Here is a 21412-nt window from a genome sequence, read left to right on the forward strand (position 1 = left end):
GTAGAAACTGCCTGGCTGAAAAGTCCCATGAAACGTCTGACTGGCTTACATTATCACTATGCAAGTCTCAGTATTAGTAAAAACTAATTATGACTGGGGCATAAGGAGAACAATCATTTCTGGTTTGGTGAGTTCATCAGAACGTAAATACTTCTAAGTATGGTACTTTAAAAATATGAAACAGATTTTTGGTTCTGATTATCACTTTAAAATAGCAGTGAGTTTGAGATTCTGGTCTTGCTTTGAGTACTTCCAAAAGCAAATCATAGAATGATATTCTAAAAAAAGACGGGGGAGCATTCCTGATAATTTTGCTATATTAAAATTTTTGACAATGAGAAGGCACCACTCCCTGGCAAGCGTTGCAGTCCAGTTGGTTTTAACTTGTCAGTTTTGTATTTGAAGCTCCAAGACATATTCAACTGTTCAGATATTTAAGCATGTAACCCTTTTCTGTTATGCCAATTGCCGGAAGGATATGATACCAGAGACGCCTGTACATGTAGTTCTGTTCCTCATCTATATAAAGGAATTTGTTCCAGAAAAGGTTTTTTCAATAAGCTGATTTGCAATCCACATATATTAATAATACAGATTATTCCAACTTCCTTCAATGCCAAATCAAGAAGGAAACAATAGAGAGAAAAAAAAAAAAAACAATGAAAGATATTCATAGACCCCAGTAGATGCAAGACCTCTAGCCTTTGCATAACATTTAAATTTTTCCCACTGGCCATTTTTTTTTAAAGCGCGTTTTTAAATTTCTGGTTACTATGGACAATTACCATAAAGAAACGATAACTGTTATTTCAGCTAATCTTAGTATCAAAAGTTTATTGCATAAACAAATTTATTAGAATTTCAAAAAGAGCCTAAAAGTCTTCAAAAATGGCATCACCATGGTCTAAACACCTATAAAAGAAAATCACGCAATATCCTGAATAAAAATCACTACCATAGGCAGCGCGATGGAGCTGCCTAAGCAAAGAACGATGTGGGCACAATGTTTTTTTTTCGTCCACACCCGGGCACTTCGTATCGAAGGAGTTGTCGTAGAAATTTCGAAAAGGGCTCTTTCGATTGGAAATTGGAGTGTCTAGTGCCCTTTTTAATAGTCAAAAGCGATTGGAGGGCAAATAACCCCCCCCCCCCCCCCGCCCCTCCTTCCCCCACACACATCCAACCAAAATTTTTGCTAGTTGGATGCTTCACTTTTTTCTGCTAGGGCATTGTTTTAGAGTTTGGACACATTCTATTAAGAGCCATGGGGTAGGACTCTAGTTTAGGGACTTTTTGGTACCTCGGAAAGTAGCTGAGATGGGTGAATGGAATTAATCCAATCCTTAAAATGTAATCTGGAATGTTATTCCCAGACTACTATTTGTACCCTTTTCTTATTTTCAGGGCTTGAAGATTGCATTTATGATAGCCATGTGCCTATCTTAGGTGAATTCCGACCGAAAACATTTTTCCTTTATTTTGAGTTCTTTGTCCTTCACACTTGCTTTTTTAGTTCTGGAAATGCAATTCCAACAGAACTATGGCCATGCAAAATATATAATTTGGGCTATATATCTGCAAATTAGGGGGGGGGGGATAAGGGCACGATAAAATACTCTAAGGAATTCAATAAGTAAGTATTTTAGAATAAGAATTTCATCATTTTTTTATTTTTACAAAGTTTCTTTGTGTAGCCTAGGACTATATAGTGCTATTAGAAGGAGACTAGGGTTGAATGTCAAATTTGCAAACAATTGCACAATTATCCTAGTAATAGATTCAATATATTACAAACAAATAAATTTGCATTTACTAGCCTAGCTTTGACCTATTATGAATATCCTGTTTTTACATCACATTCAGAATATTTGTTTCAAAGCTATCAATCCTAAAGCAAACTTGTTTGTTGGCACTTTTTATAATATTACTACTGACCTTCAGCTGAATTAAGGTATAATTTAGACTAGGCCAGTTCGACAGGTTAAATTCTTGATGATGGCCTTTTTACAATATTGACATAGCCATTTTGTTCAGCGTAGTTGATTTCCGGATAGAAAATATATTTTGGGGAGGACCCTCCCTCACAACCCTTGGGGCAAGAGTTTTAAGTTATGCCCTGGGGGCATATAAGGTTTTTATAGAAGGAGTTATCGTAGAAACTTCAAAACAGGCTCATTTTCTTGGAAATTCAAAGGGCTAGTGCCCTTTTTAATAGTTGAAAGTGATTGGAGGGCAACTAGGCCCCCCCAGCCAATCCTTCCCCCAAACATATCCAATCAAAATTTTGAAATAGCCATTTTGTTCAGCGTAGTTGATTTTCAGATAGAAAATATCTTTTTGAGGAAGACACTTCCCCACAACCCTCGGGGTAAGGGTTGTAAATTATGCCCTGGGGGCATATAAGGTTTTTATAGAAGGTGTTGACGTAAAAACTTAAAAAAAGGCTCATTCGATTAAAAATTCAAAGGGCTAGTAACCTTTTTAATAGTCGAAAGTGATTGGAAGGTAACTAACACCCCTTCCACGCCCACCATTTCCCCAAACACGTCCAATCAAAATTTTGAGATAGCCATTTTGTTCCACGCAGTTTAAAGTTCAGGAAATTATACCTTTGAGCAGGACACTACCTTCACAATCTTCAGGGCAAGGGTTATAAGTTTCCAACTAACCCCCCCTCTCCGCCTACCTTTTGCACTTTTTTGCACTTTAACTTTTTCACTAATTTACACTTTACTGAAAAAAATACAAATGAATGTGTATTGTCAGTTTAATATACATATACTGATATTTAGTAATCAAAATGTTAATATTATTTGATTTATTAAAGTTACAAAAGTAAAAACACTTATATTTTTTTCAGTAAAGTGCAAATTATGATCTGGCCTTGGGAAGGCATAGGGCTTTTGAGCCCAACGTATGTTAATTTCTGCTCGTTTTGAGTTTGACTCGGTTATTTGTAATTTCTGTTCGTTTTGGGTTTCCTTTATGTATCGATGCTGATTTGTGGTAGTTTCACGCTTGGTAGATTATTTGATTTTATTTTTGCTCATTTTTGTTTAATGGAGTTCTTTACTTTTCTTTGAAAAACTTATTTTGTGGAAAAAGTTTTTTTAATTAATAAAAGGAATCACCATGGTCTAAATACCTATAAAACAAAATTACAATCCCCCATCTTGAATGGCAAGAAAATTATATTTTCGCTTGGGAAGCACTGATAACAAGATAAAATTTTACTACAAAATCCGGCAGGCCATAGCAATATACAAACACCAACAAAAGAAAATTGCATGAAGAACAAAACACAACTTCGCTTCTAAACATCTGTTTAGAAGCACAGGCATTCCTCTGAGACATCTGCTCAATTAATCAACACTCCCTTCTAGACACTCTCCCTAAAGATTCATCCTTCAGCTCAGATAGCTCTTCACACATGGATATAAAATGAAAGAATCTCATTGACACATCAAGCAAAAGTAGGGACTGCTTCCCCCTAGTGCTCTTTAGCTCAGGAGTAAAACCTCAAAGATATGGATTTGTCTTTTTGGGCTTGCCACTTGAATATCCTGGTTGGTTATGGTTAGCTGTACTTCCTTCCATGCTTACACAATCTCATCCATCAGTCCTTTTCCATCATTCTACATCTCTGACAGGCCACAATGGCCCATTATTTTTCAACTAAATTTGGCACAAATCACATCCACCATCCTTCAAACTCTCAAAATCAGGGAACCTACAAATCCAAACTCTAGGTAATCTGACTATTTTTCTTCCAAAATTTTGCCATTTTAATCAATCTAGTACTGCTTAAAGTAAAAAGCCAAAAGTCTCCTTTTAGCGATTTTTGAGATTATTGAAATTATTAAAGAATTTCAATGGGATGTTGAATTATAATCAAAAAAGTGTACCAACAATAACTCTCAATAAGCTTAAGGTATGAAGTTAAAATGTTCAGGGAATGTTTAACAAAATCAAAAGAAACTACATGGATCCACATTGTGAAAAGAGCATACCTGCAATATCTCTTGATTGGCTTTAGGTATTGAGTTGACACTTCCAGTGAATACTTCACTGAATATATGACACACATAGGAAAAATTCTTTGGCAATTTCTCTATTGGAACCTAGTAAAGAACAAACCCCATGGTATTGGGAAGCAGAATTACTCAAATAAGACACCATATCAAAGAACAAAAACTTGCAAAGGATGCTTTTGTTACATCATCTTGAATATAAAGACACAGGATTAGCCAAAACATGGCTTTTATTTTAATACTATCTTTTGTTACTAACAAAAGGTAAATATATATAAAAATTAGCTTTCAATTTTTTCTTAAACATCTCTTATGAAACTTGAACTTCTTAGGAAGGAATACAGAGCAGGGGCGTCCCGAGACTCATTTCATTGGGGAGGGGGGGATCTTCGTAAATTTTACCGATTTGCTACCTGATTATGCCGAATTTTCTGCAGAAATCAAGAATTTTGCTAAATTTCGGGCAATTTTACGAAATTTCTGCCGAAACTTTCGCCTTCAGCGAAAATTCTATTGAAGCCAAAAATGTTGGAGGGGCGGCGCGCCCCTCCCCGCCTTTTTTTTTTTTTTTTTTTTTTTTTTTTTTTACTGAAGATTAAGCTAAACTAATAAAGGTAGATACCAAACAACTAATGCAGAGGATAATTAGAACCATGAGAATGGAAAAAGACTATAAAAACCCAAAACGTTCAAACTAAAAAACCCTAGGACTTTCATGTCATGGTAACAGGTATGGAAGGAAACATTCTGTATACATTTTCTCATTTTTAGCTTGATATACAGGATTAAAATGCATAAAAAACTATTATTTCAGTTAAGCTTGTCTAGCTATACAACTACAATATCTCTTTGCTATACTTCAGATTTGCACCTGCATCATGTTTAAAAAAAATAAAAAGTAGGAGCAAAAAAAACATCCCACAGTACTTTTGAGACATACCTTCATCATCACTAGGACTTGAGTCAGCTTCTAGGGAGTCAGAAACACCACCAGAGAGATCTTGATGTTTACATAATGAAACCAAATTTGCCATCCTAAAGGTCTTATTGTTTTACCTTGTAAACATGCATTCAACTACTAAAAGATATAGTAAAACTTATAATTATTATTTCTATGCTGTGGTACTAAAATTAAATATGGTATAAACCAATAGCATTTTACACAAATGCGTGTTCCAGAAGGTCTTTTGGTGACCCAGGACACCAAATGAATTCTACCATCTAGCCACATGTCTTTTGCTCAGCTACAAAAATATATATCCCTCTTCTTTACATTAAACAAACACTATTACTTAGCCTATAATATAAATATCAGTAAGCAAAAGATTGTAATCTGCAGGGTTCACATACTCACAGTTAGTTGAAGGTCTAAAGAAGACCCATTTTTAAACTACTTGGAATATGCTGTTTCTTAGTTTTCATACAATCCAGAACAAGGGCCTTCAACATCAGCACAAATCACCTTTGACAATGACTTTTGATACAGATTTGATGATTGGGCCCTCCAGAAGGTAGCACTGTAAAATTGTGAAAACTACTTTTAAAAATTCATTAGCACTTGCTTATATTATCAGAGGTAGCGCAATCGCGCTGCCTAAGTAAAGAACGATAGCGGCACAATGTATTACTTTTTTTTGCGTTTTTTTTTGTCTTCCATACCAGGGCACTTTGTATCAAAGGAGTTGTCGTAGTAACTTCAAAAAGGGCTCATTCGATTGGAAATTGAAATGGCTAGTGCCCTTTTTAATAGTCGAAAGTGATTGGAAGGCAGCTAACACCCCTTCCACGCCCACCATTTTCCCAAACACATCCAATCAAAATTTTGAGATTGACATTTTGTTCAGCGTAGTTGATTTCCAGATAGAAAATATGTTTTTGAGGATGACACTCCCGCACAACCCTCGGGGCAAGGATTTTGAGATACGCCCTGGGGGCATATAAGAACAATGTTGGCACAATGTATTATTTATTATTTTTTCCTTTTAGACCAGGGCACTTCATACCAAGAAGTTATCGTAGAAACTTCAAAAAGGGCTCATTCAATTGGAAATTGGACTGGCCTGGCCTGTGGAAATGTGCTGGCCTGTGCCCTTTTTAATAGTCGAAAGTGATTGCAATGCAACTAACACCCCTTCCATTCCCACCATTTCCCAAATCACATCCAATCAAAATTTTGAGATAGCCATTTTGTTCAGCATAGTTGATTTCCAGATAGAAATTACGTTTTTGAGGAGGACACTCCCCCACAGCCCTCAGGGCAAGGGTTGTAAGTTATGTCATGGGGGCATATAAGGTTTTTTATAGAAAGCTTTGTCGTAGAAACTTCAAAAGAGACTCATTTGATTGAAAATTCAAAGAGCTAGTGCCCTTTTTAATAGTCAAAAGTCATTGGTGGGCAACTAACCCCCTCTCACGCCCACCTTTATTTATTCAAGTAGTTTTAAGCTCTGGAAATTAGGTCTTTAAGGATGACAACCCCCACAGCCCTCAGGGCAAGGGTTGTAAGTTACGCCCTGGGGGTACATAAGGTTTTGAAAGAACTTGTTGTCACAGAAACTTCAAAAAAGGCTCATGCAATTGGAAATTGAAATGGCTAGTGCCCTTTTTAATGGTTGAAAGTGATTGGAAGGCAACTAACACCCCTTCCATGCCCACCATTTCCCTAAACACATCAAATTTTTGAGATAGCCATTTTGTTCTACGCAGTTTAAAGTTCAGGACATTATACCTTTGAGCAGGACACTCCCCCCCCCCCCCAGTCTTCAGGGCAAGGGCTATAAGTTATGCCCTGGGGATATCTAAGGTTTTTATTGGAATCTTTGTTGAAGAAACTTTAAAAAGGGCTCATTTGATAGAAATTCAAAGGGCTAGTGCCCTTTTTAATGGTCGAAAGTGATTTGAGGGCATCTAACCCCCCTCTCAAGCCCACCTTTTCCCAAACACATCCAATCAAATTTTTAGATAGCGATTTTATTCAACGTAGTTGAAAGTTTTGGAAATTAGGTCTTAGAGGATGACAACCCCGTCCCCCCACCGCCCTCAGGGCAAGAGTTGTAAGTTATGCCCTAGTTGGATATAAGGTTTTTATAGAAAGTAATGTTGTAGAAACTTCAAAAAGGGCTAATTCAACTGGAAATTGAAAGGGCTAGTGCCCTTTTTAAAAGTCGAAAGTAATTGAAGAGCAACTAACCCCCCTTTCACGCCAAACATTTCCCAAACACATTCAATCACAATTTTGAGACATCCACTTTGTTCAATGTATTCGAAAGTTCTGGAAATTAGGTCTTTTAGGATGATAGCCCCCACAGAGCCCTCATGGCAAGGCTTATAAGTTATGCCCTGGGGGCATATTAGGTTTATATAGAAAGTTGTTGCATAAATTACAAAAAGGGCTTATTTGATTGGAAATTGAAATTCTCTATTTAATAGTTGAAAGTGAGTGGATAGTGATTAACCACCCTCTCACACCCACCATTTCCCCAAAAACATTCAATCAAAGTTTAGAGATAGCCATTTTGTTCAAGGTAGTTAAAAGTTCTAGAAATTATGTATTTAAGGATGATAAACCCACCAGAGCAAAGGTTGTAAGTTATGCCCTGGGGGCATATAAGGTTTGTTGTAAAACACAAACCTTTGTTGTAAGGTTTGTCATAAGGTTTGTTGATAGAGAGTTGTCATAAAAACTTCAAAAGGGGCAAACTCAATTGGAAATTGAGAGGGCTAGTGCCCTTTTTAATAGTCAAAAGTGATTGGAGGGTAACAAACCCCCCTATTATGCCCACCATTCCTCCAAACACATCCAATCAAAATTTTCAGATAGCCATTTTGTTCCACGTAGTAGACAGTTCTGGAAATTAGGTCTTTGAGGGTGACAGCCCGTCCCCCCAGCCCTCAGGGCAAGGGTTGTAAGTTATGCCCTGGGGGCATATAAAGTTTTTATTGAAAGCGTTGTCATAGAAAATTCAAAAGGGCTCATTTGATTAGTCATGGAAAGGGCTAATGCATTTTTTAATAGTTGAAAGTTATTGGAGAGCAACCAAGGCCCCTCTCACGCCCACCATTCCCCAAACACATCCAGTCAAAATTTTGAAATAGCCATTTTGTTTAACGTAATGAAATTTCTGGACATCAGGTCTTAGAGGATGACAACCACCCTAACAGCCCATAGGGTAAGGGTTGTAATGTATACCATGGGGGCATATAAAGTGTTTATAGAAAGCTTTGTTGTAGAAACTCAAAAAGGGCTCATTCAATTGGAAATCAAAAGGCCTAGTGCCTTTTTTAATAGTCAAAAGTGATTGGAAGGCTTGACATTTTTATTGTAAAGATTGATGTCAGCATAATGTATTATATTTTTTTTAAACCAGGGCACTTCATATCAAAGGAGTTGTCATAGGAACTTCAAAAAAAGCTCATTCAATTGAAAATAGAAAGGGTTGATGCCCTTTTTAATAGTCAAAAGTGATTGGAGGGCAACTAATCCCCCTCCCATTTGCCCATTATGTTAAAAATAAATGTTTCCTTAAGATTAAATCAAAATGCACTGTGTTAATACTAATTCCCAATAAGGCATCTCAGCAGTATCCCCAGAACGACTGATGTATTATGTTCAAACTTTTAGAGCTACTTCTGCTCTTAGAATTTAACCAAATCAAAATAGTGTAATTGCATCCAAGCTATCAAAGAAAGTAACCAGATTTTTTTGCAAATGGTATCAAGTTTTCCATTTCAGGTTAACTAGAGGAGGTATGAAACTAAATAAAACACTACTATTTGTGTCCAGATTTTTAAAAGGGTATATCCTGTTAAAAATTGCTGAAAATTTTTCTCCAGCATACATATAGCAGGCCAAACTATAAAGTCTTAAAAAAACAAAATAAAAAGAAAATTATTATTTTCTTTTTCCCTGAAAAGACTATGTCAATATAAAACAAACAGAAATTTATTAAAAAACTTTTTCCACAAAATAAGTTTTTCAATTATAAGTAAAGAACTCCATTAAACAAAAAATAAGCAAAAATAAAATAAAATAATGTACCAAGCATGAAACTACCACAAATCAGCATTGATAAATAAATGTAACCAAAAATGAACAGAAATTACAATAATTAACCAAGTCAAACTCAAAACGAGCAGAAATTATTATAAGTTGGGCTCAAAACTCCTACGCTTTCCCAAGGCCAGAACATAATTTGCACTTTACTGAAAAAAAATATAAATCTTTTAACTTTTATAACTGTAATAGATCAAATAATATTAACATTTTGATTACTATATTTCAGTATATGTATATTAAACTGACAATGCAGATTCATTTGTATTTCTTTACTTTTCTTTTGAAAACTTATTTTGTGGAAAAAGTTTTTTAAAATTAGTTCCTAAAAGGAAGCTACTTTAATTTACCCCTACTCCCCTAATTGTCAAATATATACCCCAAATTGCATAGGCAAAACATAATGAATTTTTATATGTGAAATTTCAATTCTAGAAGACAATATACTTTTGGCTACATATTTCACAAATAAGGAGCAGTGGGGGTAGGCTAAACTAAGTGGTGGCTTTTAGGGATAATATAAGTTAGTATACTAGAACATTTCAAAGTAGTTTTAAGAATTTATTATGTTTCCTTCTGGAGAAGCTAACCACCAAAATAGTACTTTTTATTTTATTTCTGAAATAAAATAAACAGAAATAAATTTTATTTCTGATGTAAATGAGAGGTACCGTAAGATTTAACTTTCCCCTGCCCCCCTAATGTACAAATATATACCTGAATTGGTATATATAGGGGTGGGGGCTAAAATTTATTTCTTGCAAAATGATTATTATATTCATAAAGAGCATAAAAAAGGCATCAAGTGGTATATTAACTTTATTTGTAAGTCAATATTATGATTTGGTAAAAATTTACCCCCTTTACCCCCACCCAATATATATAAAAAATTCAATGTAAATTCCAATTCAGGGTATATATTTCCACATTAGGGAGGTGGGGATAAAGTTCATTTCTGGTGCAAATGAATGTTAAATTTAGATTCAGGATGCAATTCTGACTGTAGAGGTAAGTTTCAAAGTTAACCCCCCTCCTAATTTGCAAATATATAACTAAATTGGTATATTTAGGGGTAGGAGTAAAGTTTATTTCCAACACAAATACATGTTAAATTTGGATTCAGGATGAAACTCTGACTATAGAAGTGAGTTTATTTCTTAGCTACATGAAAAGTCTGTAAATATACACTTTACCCTTATAGACCTTCAAAGATGATACATTTTTCTCTGATTTTAAACAAGGCTTATACAGCTGGTATAATTTTAGAGTTTGTACTGTTGATGAGGAGTCATGTTAAGAAAACAATTCTTACTTTAAAATATGTATAATGATCCTAGTTAGGCTAATATATTATTCAAGAGCAAAACCTTTTTCATCAATTATTTCGTCTGAAAATCCTTCTTTTTTCAGCTTAGAATAAAAAAATTAAAATAAAGCATCATGCTAGGAAAATGCGCTAATCTTTTGAAATTGTCGCTATGAATTGCCAAAGAAAATGTTTAATAGATAGTATTCATCCTGGTCACTTTTAATTCTGTTTTTTTTTTTAAAGAGCGGTGGCAAAAATAAAAAATATTAATACAACCACACCTAACCTAAACTAACTTCAACTCAAAATCAGCAGACTCAGCTGGGAACTCATCAGTTGAACTCAGCCAGAATGAATGCTATCTATAAAAAAAGTTTATTATAGTGGCAATTTCAAAAGATTTACACATTGCATTTTAGCACGGAGGTTTATTGTAAACTTTTTCTTTTAAGTTGAAAAAAGAAGGATTTTTAGAGGAAAGACTTGATGATAAAGGTTCTCCCCTTGGATAATATGTTAATTAGGATCATTATAGATATTTTAAAGTATGAATTGTTTTTTCAACATGTCTCCTTGTCAACAGTACAAACTCTAAATTTATACCATACATCCTACCTCTGTTGGCATCACTCTTGTTAAAACCAGTCTACCCATTAATTAAATCACAGTGACAAATTTGAGAATCAATAAAGGTAAATATTTACCAAATCATATTATTGAATTGCGCATGAAGTGAATACACCACTCAATGCCTTTTTTATGCTGATTTCAAATATAAAAATCATTTCTATCAGAAATGAATTTCAGCCCCCCCCCCCTATATATACGAATTCAGGGTATATATTTCTACATTAGGGGTGGGGTTAAAGTTTAAAATTACCTCCCATTTACATAAGAAACAAAATTTGTCCCCACCCCCTCATGTAGAAATATATACCCTGAATTGGAATATATAGGGGGGGGGCTGAAATTTATTTCCAATTGAAATGATTATTATATTTGTAATCAGCATAAAAAAAGGCATTGAGTGGTATATTCACTTTATGAGTAAGTCAATAATATGATTTGGTAGATAGACCTATTTACCTCAATAAAGGCATGAAAAATACATAATATGTGCCATATATTTGGATAAAGTTAAAACTGAATTTAACCTAAAAACAATTATTATAGGACCTAACCCTAATAGCAATTTAACCTAATAACCTAAATAACAATTATTTACCTATTCAGAAAGAGCATAAAAAAACTTCACTTTATTCGTAAGTCATTTGTATAATTTATTCAACATTTAAGGTCTTTAATACCAGCACTCTACCTGTTACTGAACCTAATCGAACCTCATGAGCACAAATTGGCAAGAAATAATGATTCCAGTCAATTTTCCTTGTCATGGGTTTGTAAATTTGAATTTTAGAAGATATGCGACATAAAAGCAATACTTACGTTATGTTCAGACCACAATATAAAGATATAGCAGTAAGTTTACCGCAGATTATGGTTCGTTTACACATTGCGGAAATTCATGCGGATTTAGCAATCCGTGCGGAAATTCTGTCCGTTTTCATGGTAGAAAAAATCTCTAGCTTTCCGCAACGTTTTGTTCAAATCAGGACGGAATCTTGCAAGGTATTTAAAGGAATAAAACCATGAGCATGGATTATCAAAAACTACACGATCTTATAACTTTGGTTCAAAGCTACCCCAACATGTATGATGTGCGCACCTAGGCTATAAGAAAACTAAGAAAAAGAATGTCATTTGGCTCTTTATTGCTAAACAGCTTTCAGAGGAGGGTAAGAATATAATACCCTTCTTGATGTTTTGATGATAGCTACAGGAGATATCCACCATATGGGGGTAAAATCCATTCGTGATGTAAATGAATGTTATATTCAAATTATGGATGCAATTCCGAGTATATATTTGCACATTAGGGGTGGGGGGTATGTAGGCCTACTCTGTAAATATAGACTAGGTTCTAAGAAATTCTTGTGTTTCCTAGAAAAACTGGCAAAATAAGAAAATAAATGAAGGTAAAGGTGGTAAAATTCTACTTTAGCTACTTATGGCTATCTTGGAAAGGGGTTAGGTTAGGAAAAAAAAAAATTTCAAGAATGGGTCTATAGGCTAAAGTATGTCTTAGGAAGATATTTTGAAAAATACCTACCTCTACTCTTTCTCCCTCTAGAGGGTCCTGAAGTTTGCCTGCACACCATGTTTTCATTCAAATTTTAATTCAAATCCATTGATTTGGAATTAAAATCAAGTATTTGCAGGCATCAAGACATGGCTAAATGTAGAAAAAGCCAGGGTAAAATTCTCCTTTAGCTACTTTTGGCTATCTTGGAAAGGTGTCAGGTTAGGAAAATGAAACTTTCGGGGATGGGTCTAGATGCTAAAGTTTGTCCCAGGAAGATATTTGAGGTACCTACCTCCACTTCTTCTCTCTCTAGAGGGTCCTAAAATTTGCCCACATGATAGGCCTATTACCTATTGAAATTTTGACAATGAAGCATTTTACCTTAATTTTTAGTTATCATTTTCTTTTCCTCTCGGTTTAGTTCTGTAAATGTAACTCCTGTTATTTGAGTAAAATTTTAAGCCATATGATTTTTTTTTCATAATTTAGGAAATGTATTTTTAAAACCTTATAAATTGGAATTGAGCAAAGTTGTGAAGCTGAAAACAATTTTGTTGTACTTCATTTAAGCAGAAGATCTATTTTGCAAGGTTTAACTTTTAAAACACAAAGATTTGTAGAGATCATCAAAGGTCAAACCACTCTAGAGGGAGAAGGGGTGGAGGTAGGTAGGCTACTTTATAATATCTTTCTTGGACATACTGAAGCCTGTAGATCCATCACTGAAAGTTTTATCTTCCTAATCTAGCCTCTTTCCAAGATAGCCTAAAGTTAAAGATAGCCAGGGCAGATAGTCCAAGTGATTGAGAGGTAAATCTAGGATAAGCGCTTTTTAAGGATTGAATAAAAATGATGGCATTTGATTTGTTGATAGACAAGTCTATCTATCATCCATTCTTAGGGAAGAGCTAAGGTAGATAGTCATAGAATTAAGGGATAAAAGCTGCCCCCCAAATTCCTTGGTATCCCTCGAAAGCTTGATTTACAGAAACTAGGAGATGAGTTTCTGCTGGAAATGATTGCTACATTTGGATACAGCATTGAATTCAGAGTCAAATAGTATGTTTGTTTCCTAAGTATTTCATTATTAATAGTTGTAGTTGATTTGATAATTATATAGTTGGCTACTGGTACTCCTAAGTGATAAATAGTTTGTATACATTATATAGAAGTGTATGTGAAGTCCCATGGTGCATGGCCACCCCGGGAAGAACTACCAAAACAGAAAATCTTGCCAATTTTGATCCCTTGCAGGAACTGTTGAGAGAAAAATATTATGGTAATTCACCATTCAAAACCAATTCCAATTTTGATGTGTGAGTAGCCTGAGCAGAGTGTATAAACCCCTAGAACCCAGCTCTCACATTGGTGCATTATTTCAAAAAGGAGCTATTGTATTAGACTGCTCCACCATTGATCATGAAGACTGAAGGGTTGCAGTTTAGATGGTGGCTGATGGCATTTTGTGTGTTCTAGCTCCTCTAAATTATTTTTAGCACTAAAATCATCCTTTGGAAGGTTTTATATTGCAGAGGGTACAAGTTTTTATGCATTTTTTACCCTTCTTAGCAGTTATGTACCGCCCCTCCCAGCAATAATTTTCATTTAAACAATTTTTCAAACAGGCAAAACCTCCATTTCCACGAGATTTTGTGGGGTGATTTTCCTCTCATTATCTCCTCCCCCCAGCATCCCAGACATGGGACCTTATCATGACCAAAGCTAGCAACTGATTGAGGGTATTTTTTTCTCTTTTTTAGTTGAGGTATGCAAAAGCAAGTGGAGGTACTTGAGGGATGAATTTGTCAAGAGGCTCAACAAGTCAGCAGGTTTCAGTGGACAAAGCCCAATTGAAAGCTTGGATGTTTGGAACTGGCCCTTTTTCAAGCCTTTACTGTTTTTGAAGGAAACAAGGAAACCACGAGAGTAAGTTCTATCTTAATGAGAAAAAATAAATGAAAATAATATAAAACTTTGCAAGAAAACAATCTGGAAATAACAACCAAATTTTTATTTTCAGCTATAATATACAGTTTTTTATGAAATCATGTTTTGTGGTTGCTTCTGTTTTAATTAACTATTTCCCAAATTTCAATATAATCTATGGCTTAATTTTTCTCATTAAGAGGGGCAGAGGGGAGGGGCTGCAATTTTTATGGTAGGAAGATTATATTTAGGAAAAATTTTGAATGGTAAATCCAATTCTGCCTCAATTTTTTTATTCTATTATTTATTATGCCCAAAACCTAGAGTAAAAGAAAATAAGACTTAAACTAAATTGCAAAAAATAAGAGAAAAAGGTATCATCTTAAAGTGCCCTTTCTGAGTAAAATGATGGTTATATTTTGAAAGAGCGTAAAAAAGGTCTCAAGAGGTATGTTCATCTAATTTATAGCTTGATAATAAAATTCTTTTGTAGGTGATTTCTTTGTAGCTCAGCTCGTAGTAAAAAATTTTGGATCTTATTGAAACTTCTTCAAGAGGAAAGCTTTGGTTGGTTACTGCAGAAAAAAAACAGCATTAAAACAAACAAGTTAAGTTTTCAAAAATATTGTCAATAATTTGAGCCAATAATTTTATTTTGCTGTTGGTCATTATTGCTGAAATGAAACAGCATATTTTTTAATGATAGAGTAGTTGATATGTCCTGGGAAATCATGATTTTTTCTTTATCATTGCTTGTAGGCCATAGCAGCTCTTAGTAAATCGTATCCTGAAGTATTATGAATGTATTTCAAATGATTTTCACTTATTTGAGGATTTAAATACAAAAATATTTTAGAAAACTACAAATACCATGCACTGCAATATTAGTCACTGAAAAAATTTTTTTACTTGAAAGAGAAACTTATTTGGGAGGTGGGACCAAGAAGATACTTTTGCTGCTCAAGGTAGATGCTGGGTTTCTGTAATTAGCTAGTTTGACCATCATTTTAATTTCATTATTAACAAAAATTAATTTTTAATGTCATTTAAGCCACCTTTTTTTTAAAGCTAAAGCTTACCTTTAAGGTCCTCTAAATATATGTTTCTTCTTTCTCTTTAAGAACTAGTGGCAATTTCGTTCCCGATTGCACAGTTGAGATTTCACTCAATAGTGACAAAGGAAACAGTTTTGATGGCTTGAACTTCACTTTTGCTAGCCCTTCATCATCAAAACTACCAAGACAAGACCTTACTACACAAGAGCTGATGAAAAATTCAAAAGCTATGGCTGTTGATAGGAGATCTGACTTTGAGGTACAGGAAGTCACAAGACAAACAAAGGTACTTAGCCCACTACCAAAAATAGTGGTTCTTCGTCAAAATAATTCTCTGAAGTACGCTAATACTTCAAAGCAGCCCCTGATCTCAACTTCGCCACGACGCTTCCCTGTCCTTTCACTGGAACCCCAAAGGGAAAATCAAGTTTTGTTGCCCTTGCAATCAAAAGAGTTTCCTTAAACAGCAAGTCAGGGAATATGTCCAGAATAGTGACAGTCTCGCACAGTCGTGAATCCTCCTCGTCTTAGGGAGGGAGCTAATAAGCGAAACAAGGTAGGTAGTTCTGTTCCTTCTTTTGGCAAAGATGCTTCCGATACAATTGAAAGTGCAATAAATAAAGAGAATATCTTAAGTGCAGTCTGTTAAAACCTGAGTAACCTATAAAAGGAAGAGAGAAGAACACCTAATACGAGTTTTTCGTGGCTCTTGCTCGTGATATAGATAAGTTGCCGACTTTGCGTCAGGCATATCTCAAAATGAAATTCCAGACAATGGTGTTTGAAGAACTTCAGGCCATTGAAGGACAGTAAAATTTTTTCCGTTTTCTTCCTTTTTACGTAGAAGTGCCAAAAGGGGATCACGTTACATCAAGTGTTTTTGTACCATTTAATTTTGATTTAGAAAAAATTCTTTTGTTATTACAATAAGTGATTCAACAAAAATTACTGTTGTTACAGCAAACTTTAGAGCAACTAAGTTTTATTTTGGTATACTGCTGAAATACTGAAAATATTGAGTCTGGCACAGAGCAATAAGGAAGCTTTGTATTCAGCGAGATTTGGTGTGTGAGATTAGGCTAAAATCAGGCCAAAATAAAATTTTTGTTTGCTAAGGATTGAGGTTTGCTCTTTAGTAGGTCTTGAATGCTGCAGCCCTGATTAACCTTAAACATTGTTCATATTGGTCTAATAAGGCAAGGGAGTTCTCTTAGAGCCTGTACTTTACTCTATTTGCAGCTAATATTAAGAATAATCAGATATAAAAAAAATTGCATTTGAATTTACACCATAAAAATCAGACTAATCTTGGTCTTTACTAGAAAAAAATAACCTAAAATCAACTTTTATAGCAAATAATTGGACATAAAAGTTGCATATAACATTAAAAATATCAAAAATCACATATTGATATACAGCATATAAAAATCAGATTCAGTACTACAGATAGAATACTCAGATTAAAGCATAAAAATTACTGCTCAGTATTTTTCAAAATCAGAAATAAAAAATCCTATTCAATACTCATACTAAACCATATAAAGATACAGCTCAGCATAGATAAGTTTGATCTTCTTTCTGATAATTTTTTGGTTTAATAGTGGTCTTTACTAGAAAAAAGCTAGAAAAAATTACACAAAAATCATCTTTTATAGCAAATAGTCTGATATAACAATTGGATACAGAATTAATAATGAAAAAAAATGCATACAAATTTACAGCATATAAAAATCAGGTTAAATACTAAAGATAGAATACTCAGATTAAAACATATAAAAATACAGCTAAGTTTTTTTCAAAATCAGATAGATCGGATTAAATACTCAGATTAAAGCATATAAAGATACAGCTAAGCATAGATATGTTTGATCTTATTTCGGATCATTTTTGGTTTAATGGGGGTCTTTACTAGAAAAATGGAGTAAAATCATCTTTATAGCAAATAATCAGATATAAATACTGCATATAAAATTAAAAATTACATATAAATTTACAGCATGTAAAAATGAGCAGATTTTATTCCTTTCAGCAGGGGGACTCCCCATTCCTCATCCATACCTCCACCTCATGGTCACACAGACTTTGGAGTGTGGTCATTAGATCAGAAATTGAGAGTTATAATCTTTTTTTTAAGTGTAAAGGGATTGAAGACCAATCAGCTGCATAGGGATGGTATTTTACTAGGGGAGATTTTCAGCAGGGGGGGGGGGGGTTAAACGCCTAGAACCGTAATTTTTATATAGCTTATTAACCAATTATTCAGGAAATTCAAATTTCCTTCTAGCAGTTATATGGGCTACAGACAGTCAGGAGGAATAGCTTGATAAGGCGTCTCATTTAGAGCAGTGCTGTTAGTAGTGGCAAAACTCAGTGGTCCAGCTCTGAAGGAGGTGCAGGAGCATTGTGCATCTTTAAGTTGATAGCAAATTTGCAGTGGGCCATATGATTTAGCTAGGATGATAGTAAAAATCATTTGATGCTTTTTTATGCTCTTAATTCATAATTCATATACAATACCTTTGGGGCCCCTCTAAGGGCTCAAGATGCAATTAGCCCAAGAAGCAATTCTTGAATTATGAAAGAGCATAAGAAAAGGCATCAAATGACATTTTCACTTTCAGCTTGGCTAAATTATATGACCCCCAAGAATTTTTCTGGATCCAATGGCATAGGCTATTCTAACTTATTCATCAATTGTTCAGGAAATACAGTTTCTTCTATCTACTATATGACAGACAGTCAGAAGCACTAACTTTAGAAGGCGTCTCATTTAGAGCAGGCATTACTATTAGCAGGAGCAAAAACTCAGAGATGCCAGCTCTAAAGGAGGCACAACAACAGTGTGTATGGTGTATGCCTTGGCACTGTAACCAAGGCCTACAATGGAGCACTAACCAGACAAGGTGCCTACAAGTTTTATCATTGATTACGCAAATGAGTCGCAAATTGATTCTCTACATGAGACGACTTCCAAAGTTAGTGCTCCTGACTGGGTACAGAACAGCTGGATTCTTACACACCTGCCATGCTGGTCGAACCCACCATCTCCTCTTCCCAGACTTTGGTTCAGACTCAATTTCTTTCTCTTTTTGTCTTCTGCGCCTCCTTCGCCTTATAAGGACTAAAGCGAGAGTCACATTAGCCAATATTCTTCTTTTAGAACTTGCCCTCATCTTGAAGACTTTGTTCCAGTTCCTAAAATTTGTAGCCAGGTATATGAACTACCAATAAGTCCTTTCACCCCTTTGATTCTAGGTGACGCGGTTGCAAGAATTTGAAATCTTTGCCTTAAAACGCAGCGTTATTTTAGTAGTTTGAACGGAAGCGGACGGATTTCCGCATGAATTTCCGCAATGTGTAAACAAACCATTTGACCCCGAAGCCGCGCCTAAAAGTCGGCGGCGCGCCGCCCAAAAAAACACGGCGGCGCGCCACCGAGCTTGCATCAGCGCGCTGACGCCGCCGCTGATTCTATCGGCAGTGGCGTCACTAATACGCCGCCGTTTTTTTTCTCTCATATTTGGTTATCGATATCGACCTCCAGGCTTCAACCGTCATCCCGGCTAATCTGTTTCTTAAAAATAAATACTGTCATCTTGGGCTCGCCATGTATATCTGTTCATAGGAAGGAGAAGAAGAAATTTTTCTTGAAACAAAAATTCTACCTTCCACTTTAAAATTCTGTTCGTTTTTCTTTCTGATTTTTCGGATGAAAAGAGGTAGGTTAAAGAGCATTAGGCAATTCAGGATGTTGTCATAGGCAGCGCAATCGAGCTGTCTAAGTAAAGAACAATGTTGGCACAATTTATTATTTTTTTTTTCCATACCAGGGCAATTCGTATCGAAGGAGTTGTCGTAGAAACTTCAAAAAGGGCTCATTCGATTGGAAATTGGAATAACTAGTGCCCTTTTTAATAGTCGAAAGTGATTGGAAGGCAGCTAACATCCCTTCCACGCCCACCCTTTCCCCAAACACATCCAATCAAAATTTTCAGATAGCCATTTTGTTCAGAGTAACTGATTTCCAGAGAGAAAATATGTTTTTTGAGGAGGTTACTCCCCCACAACCCTTAGGGCAAGGATTTTGTAGTTATGCCCTAGAGGTATATGAGAACGATGTTGGCACAATATATCATTGCTCTTTTTTTCCTTTAGCCCAGGGCATTTCATATTAAAGAAGGTGTTAAAAAAACTTCAAATAAGGGCAATAAAATTAGAGATTGGATTGGCTTGTTTCCATTTTCATATTCGAAAATGACTGGAAGGCATCTAAAAACCCATCCACGCCCACTATTGACCCAAACACATCCAATCAAAATTTTGGGATAACCATTTTGTTTAACGTAGTTGAAAGTTCTGGAAATTAGGTCTTAGAGGATGACAACCACCCTAACAGCCCTTAAGGTAAGGGTTTTATTTTATGCCCTTGGGGCATATAAGGTGTTTATGGAAAGCGTTGTCGTAGAAACTCAAAAAGGGATCATTAGTTTGGAAATCGAAAACCCTAGTGCCCTTTTCAATAATCGAAAGTGATTGGAAGGCTTGACGTTTTTATAGTAAAGATCGATGTGGGTACAATGTATGATTTTTTTTTTGTTTAGACCAGGACAATTTTTATCAAAAGAGTTTTCTTAGGAACTTCAAAAAGGGCTCAGAGTGAAAATAGAAAGGGTTGATGTCTTTTTTAATAGTCGAAAGTGATTGGAGGGCAACTAGTCCGCCTCCCACGCCCATCTTCCCATTTGCCTTTATGTTTAAAAAGTAAATGCTGCCTTAAGATTAAATCAAAGTGCACTGTATTCATGCTAATTCCCAATAAGGTATCTCAGCAGTATCCCAAGAACGACTGAGGTTATTATGTTCAAACATTCGGGGCTGCTTCTACTCTTAAAATTTGACTAAATCAAAATAGCGTAAGTGTATCCAAGCTATCAAAGAAAATAAACAAATTTTTTTGCGAATGTTATCAAGTTTTCCATTTCAGGTCAACTAGAGGAGGTATGAAACTAAATTAAACACTACTATTTGTGTCCAGATTTTTATAAGGGTCTATGTTGTTAAATTTTGCTGAAAATTGTTTTCCAGCATACAAATAGCAGGCCTAAGTATAAATTCTTAAAAAAACGAAAAGATTTAAAGTATGATTTTCTTTTTTCCCTAAAAAGACTATGTCAATACAAAACGAAAAGAAATTAATTAAAAAAAACTGAGTCCACAACATAATTTTTTTCAAAGGAGATTTATCAATCTCATTTAACAAAAACTTCGCAAAATAAAAGCAAAACTAACTATCCAGAGTGAAAAAACCACACATCAGCATTGGTAGGCAGATGAAACCCAAAACGAACAGACCATAAATTAATCAGCCGAGTCACGTTAGAACTGAGCAGAGATTAATCCTAAGTTAGGAGTGAAATCCCCAAGTTTTTATAAGCTCAGAACATAATTTGCACATAACTTGTTCCAACTTCCAACGTTGAAGCCAAGTTTCGCGTTCAAGAGAAATCTCACTTGCCTACCTGTGAAAAGATCTAATGTCGCTTATATTTCTACGTTCTCTGGAGCACTTGCACCTCGGTCCGGGTTTTCATAATGGGTAAGATAGGGATAGATCATACTGCTTATAATTTATATACTGTGGTTCAGACGCATAGGATTTTAAAAAATTCCTTTAAGGATTTAAGGGCTGGGCACAAGTAGCTGATTTCAGGAACTGATTTCCAAATCAGCGCCGATTTTAAAAGAAATCGGCGTCGATTTGAGGTTGAAAAATTTTCAACAGATTTACAAAATCAGCGCCGATTTTCATCTTGATCATCACGAAAAAAAATAGATAGAAGGAATACCCTCCAAATAAATAGAAAATAATTAGTCAGCCAGAGATGTCTGTTGTGA

The 21412-nt window shown here is 35.1% G+C and overlaps 1 protein-coding gene across 3 annotated transcripts in view; it reads right to left on the bottom strand.

The window, feature by feature from the left end:
- Positions 1–21412, bottom strand: part of LOC148949196 (uncharacterized) — a 31519-nt gene that overhangs the window by 4435 nt on the left and 5672 nt on the right. The window contains exons 1-2 of one of the 3 annotated variants that reach the window (XM_089093242.1): positions 11840–11861; positions 4972–5109 (exon numbers count right to left, since the gene is read on the bottom strand). In XM_089093242.1, coding sequence (XP_088949368.1) covers positions 4972–5065 — 94 coding nt within the window. In that variant the 5' untranslated portion in view covers positions 5066–5109; positions 11840–11861. The other 2 variants (XM_089093239.1, XM_089093241.1) reach the window with 2 other exon arrangements.

Source organism: Artemia sp. Qi Xiang Cuo, chromosome 8 (assembly GCF_049724085.1).
Source record: "Artemia sp. Qi Xiang Cuo chromosome 8, ASM4972408v1, whole genome shotgun sequence".
NCBI classification, from domain to species: Eukaryota; Metazoa; Arthropoda; class Branchiopoda; order Anostraca; family Artemiidae; genus Artemia; species Artemia sp. Qi Xiang Cuo.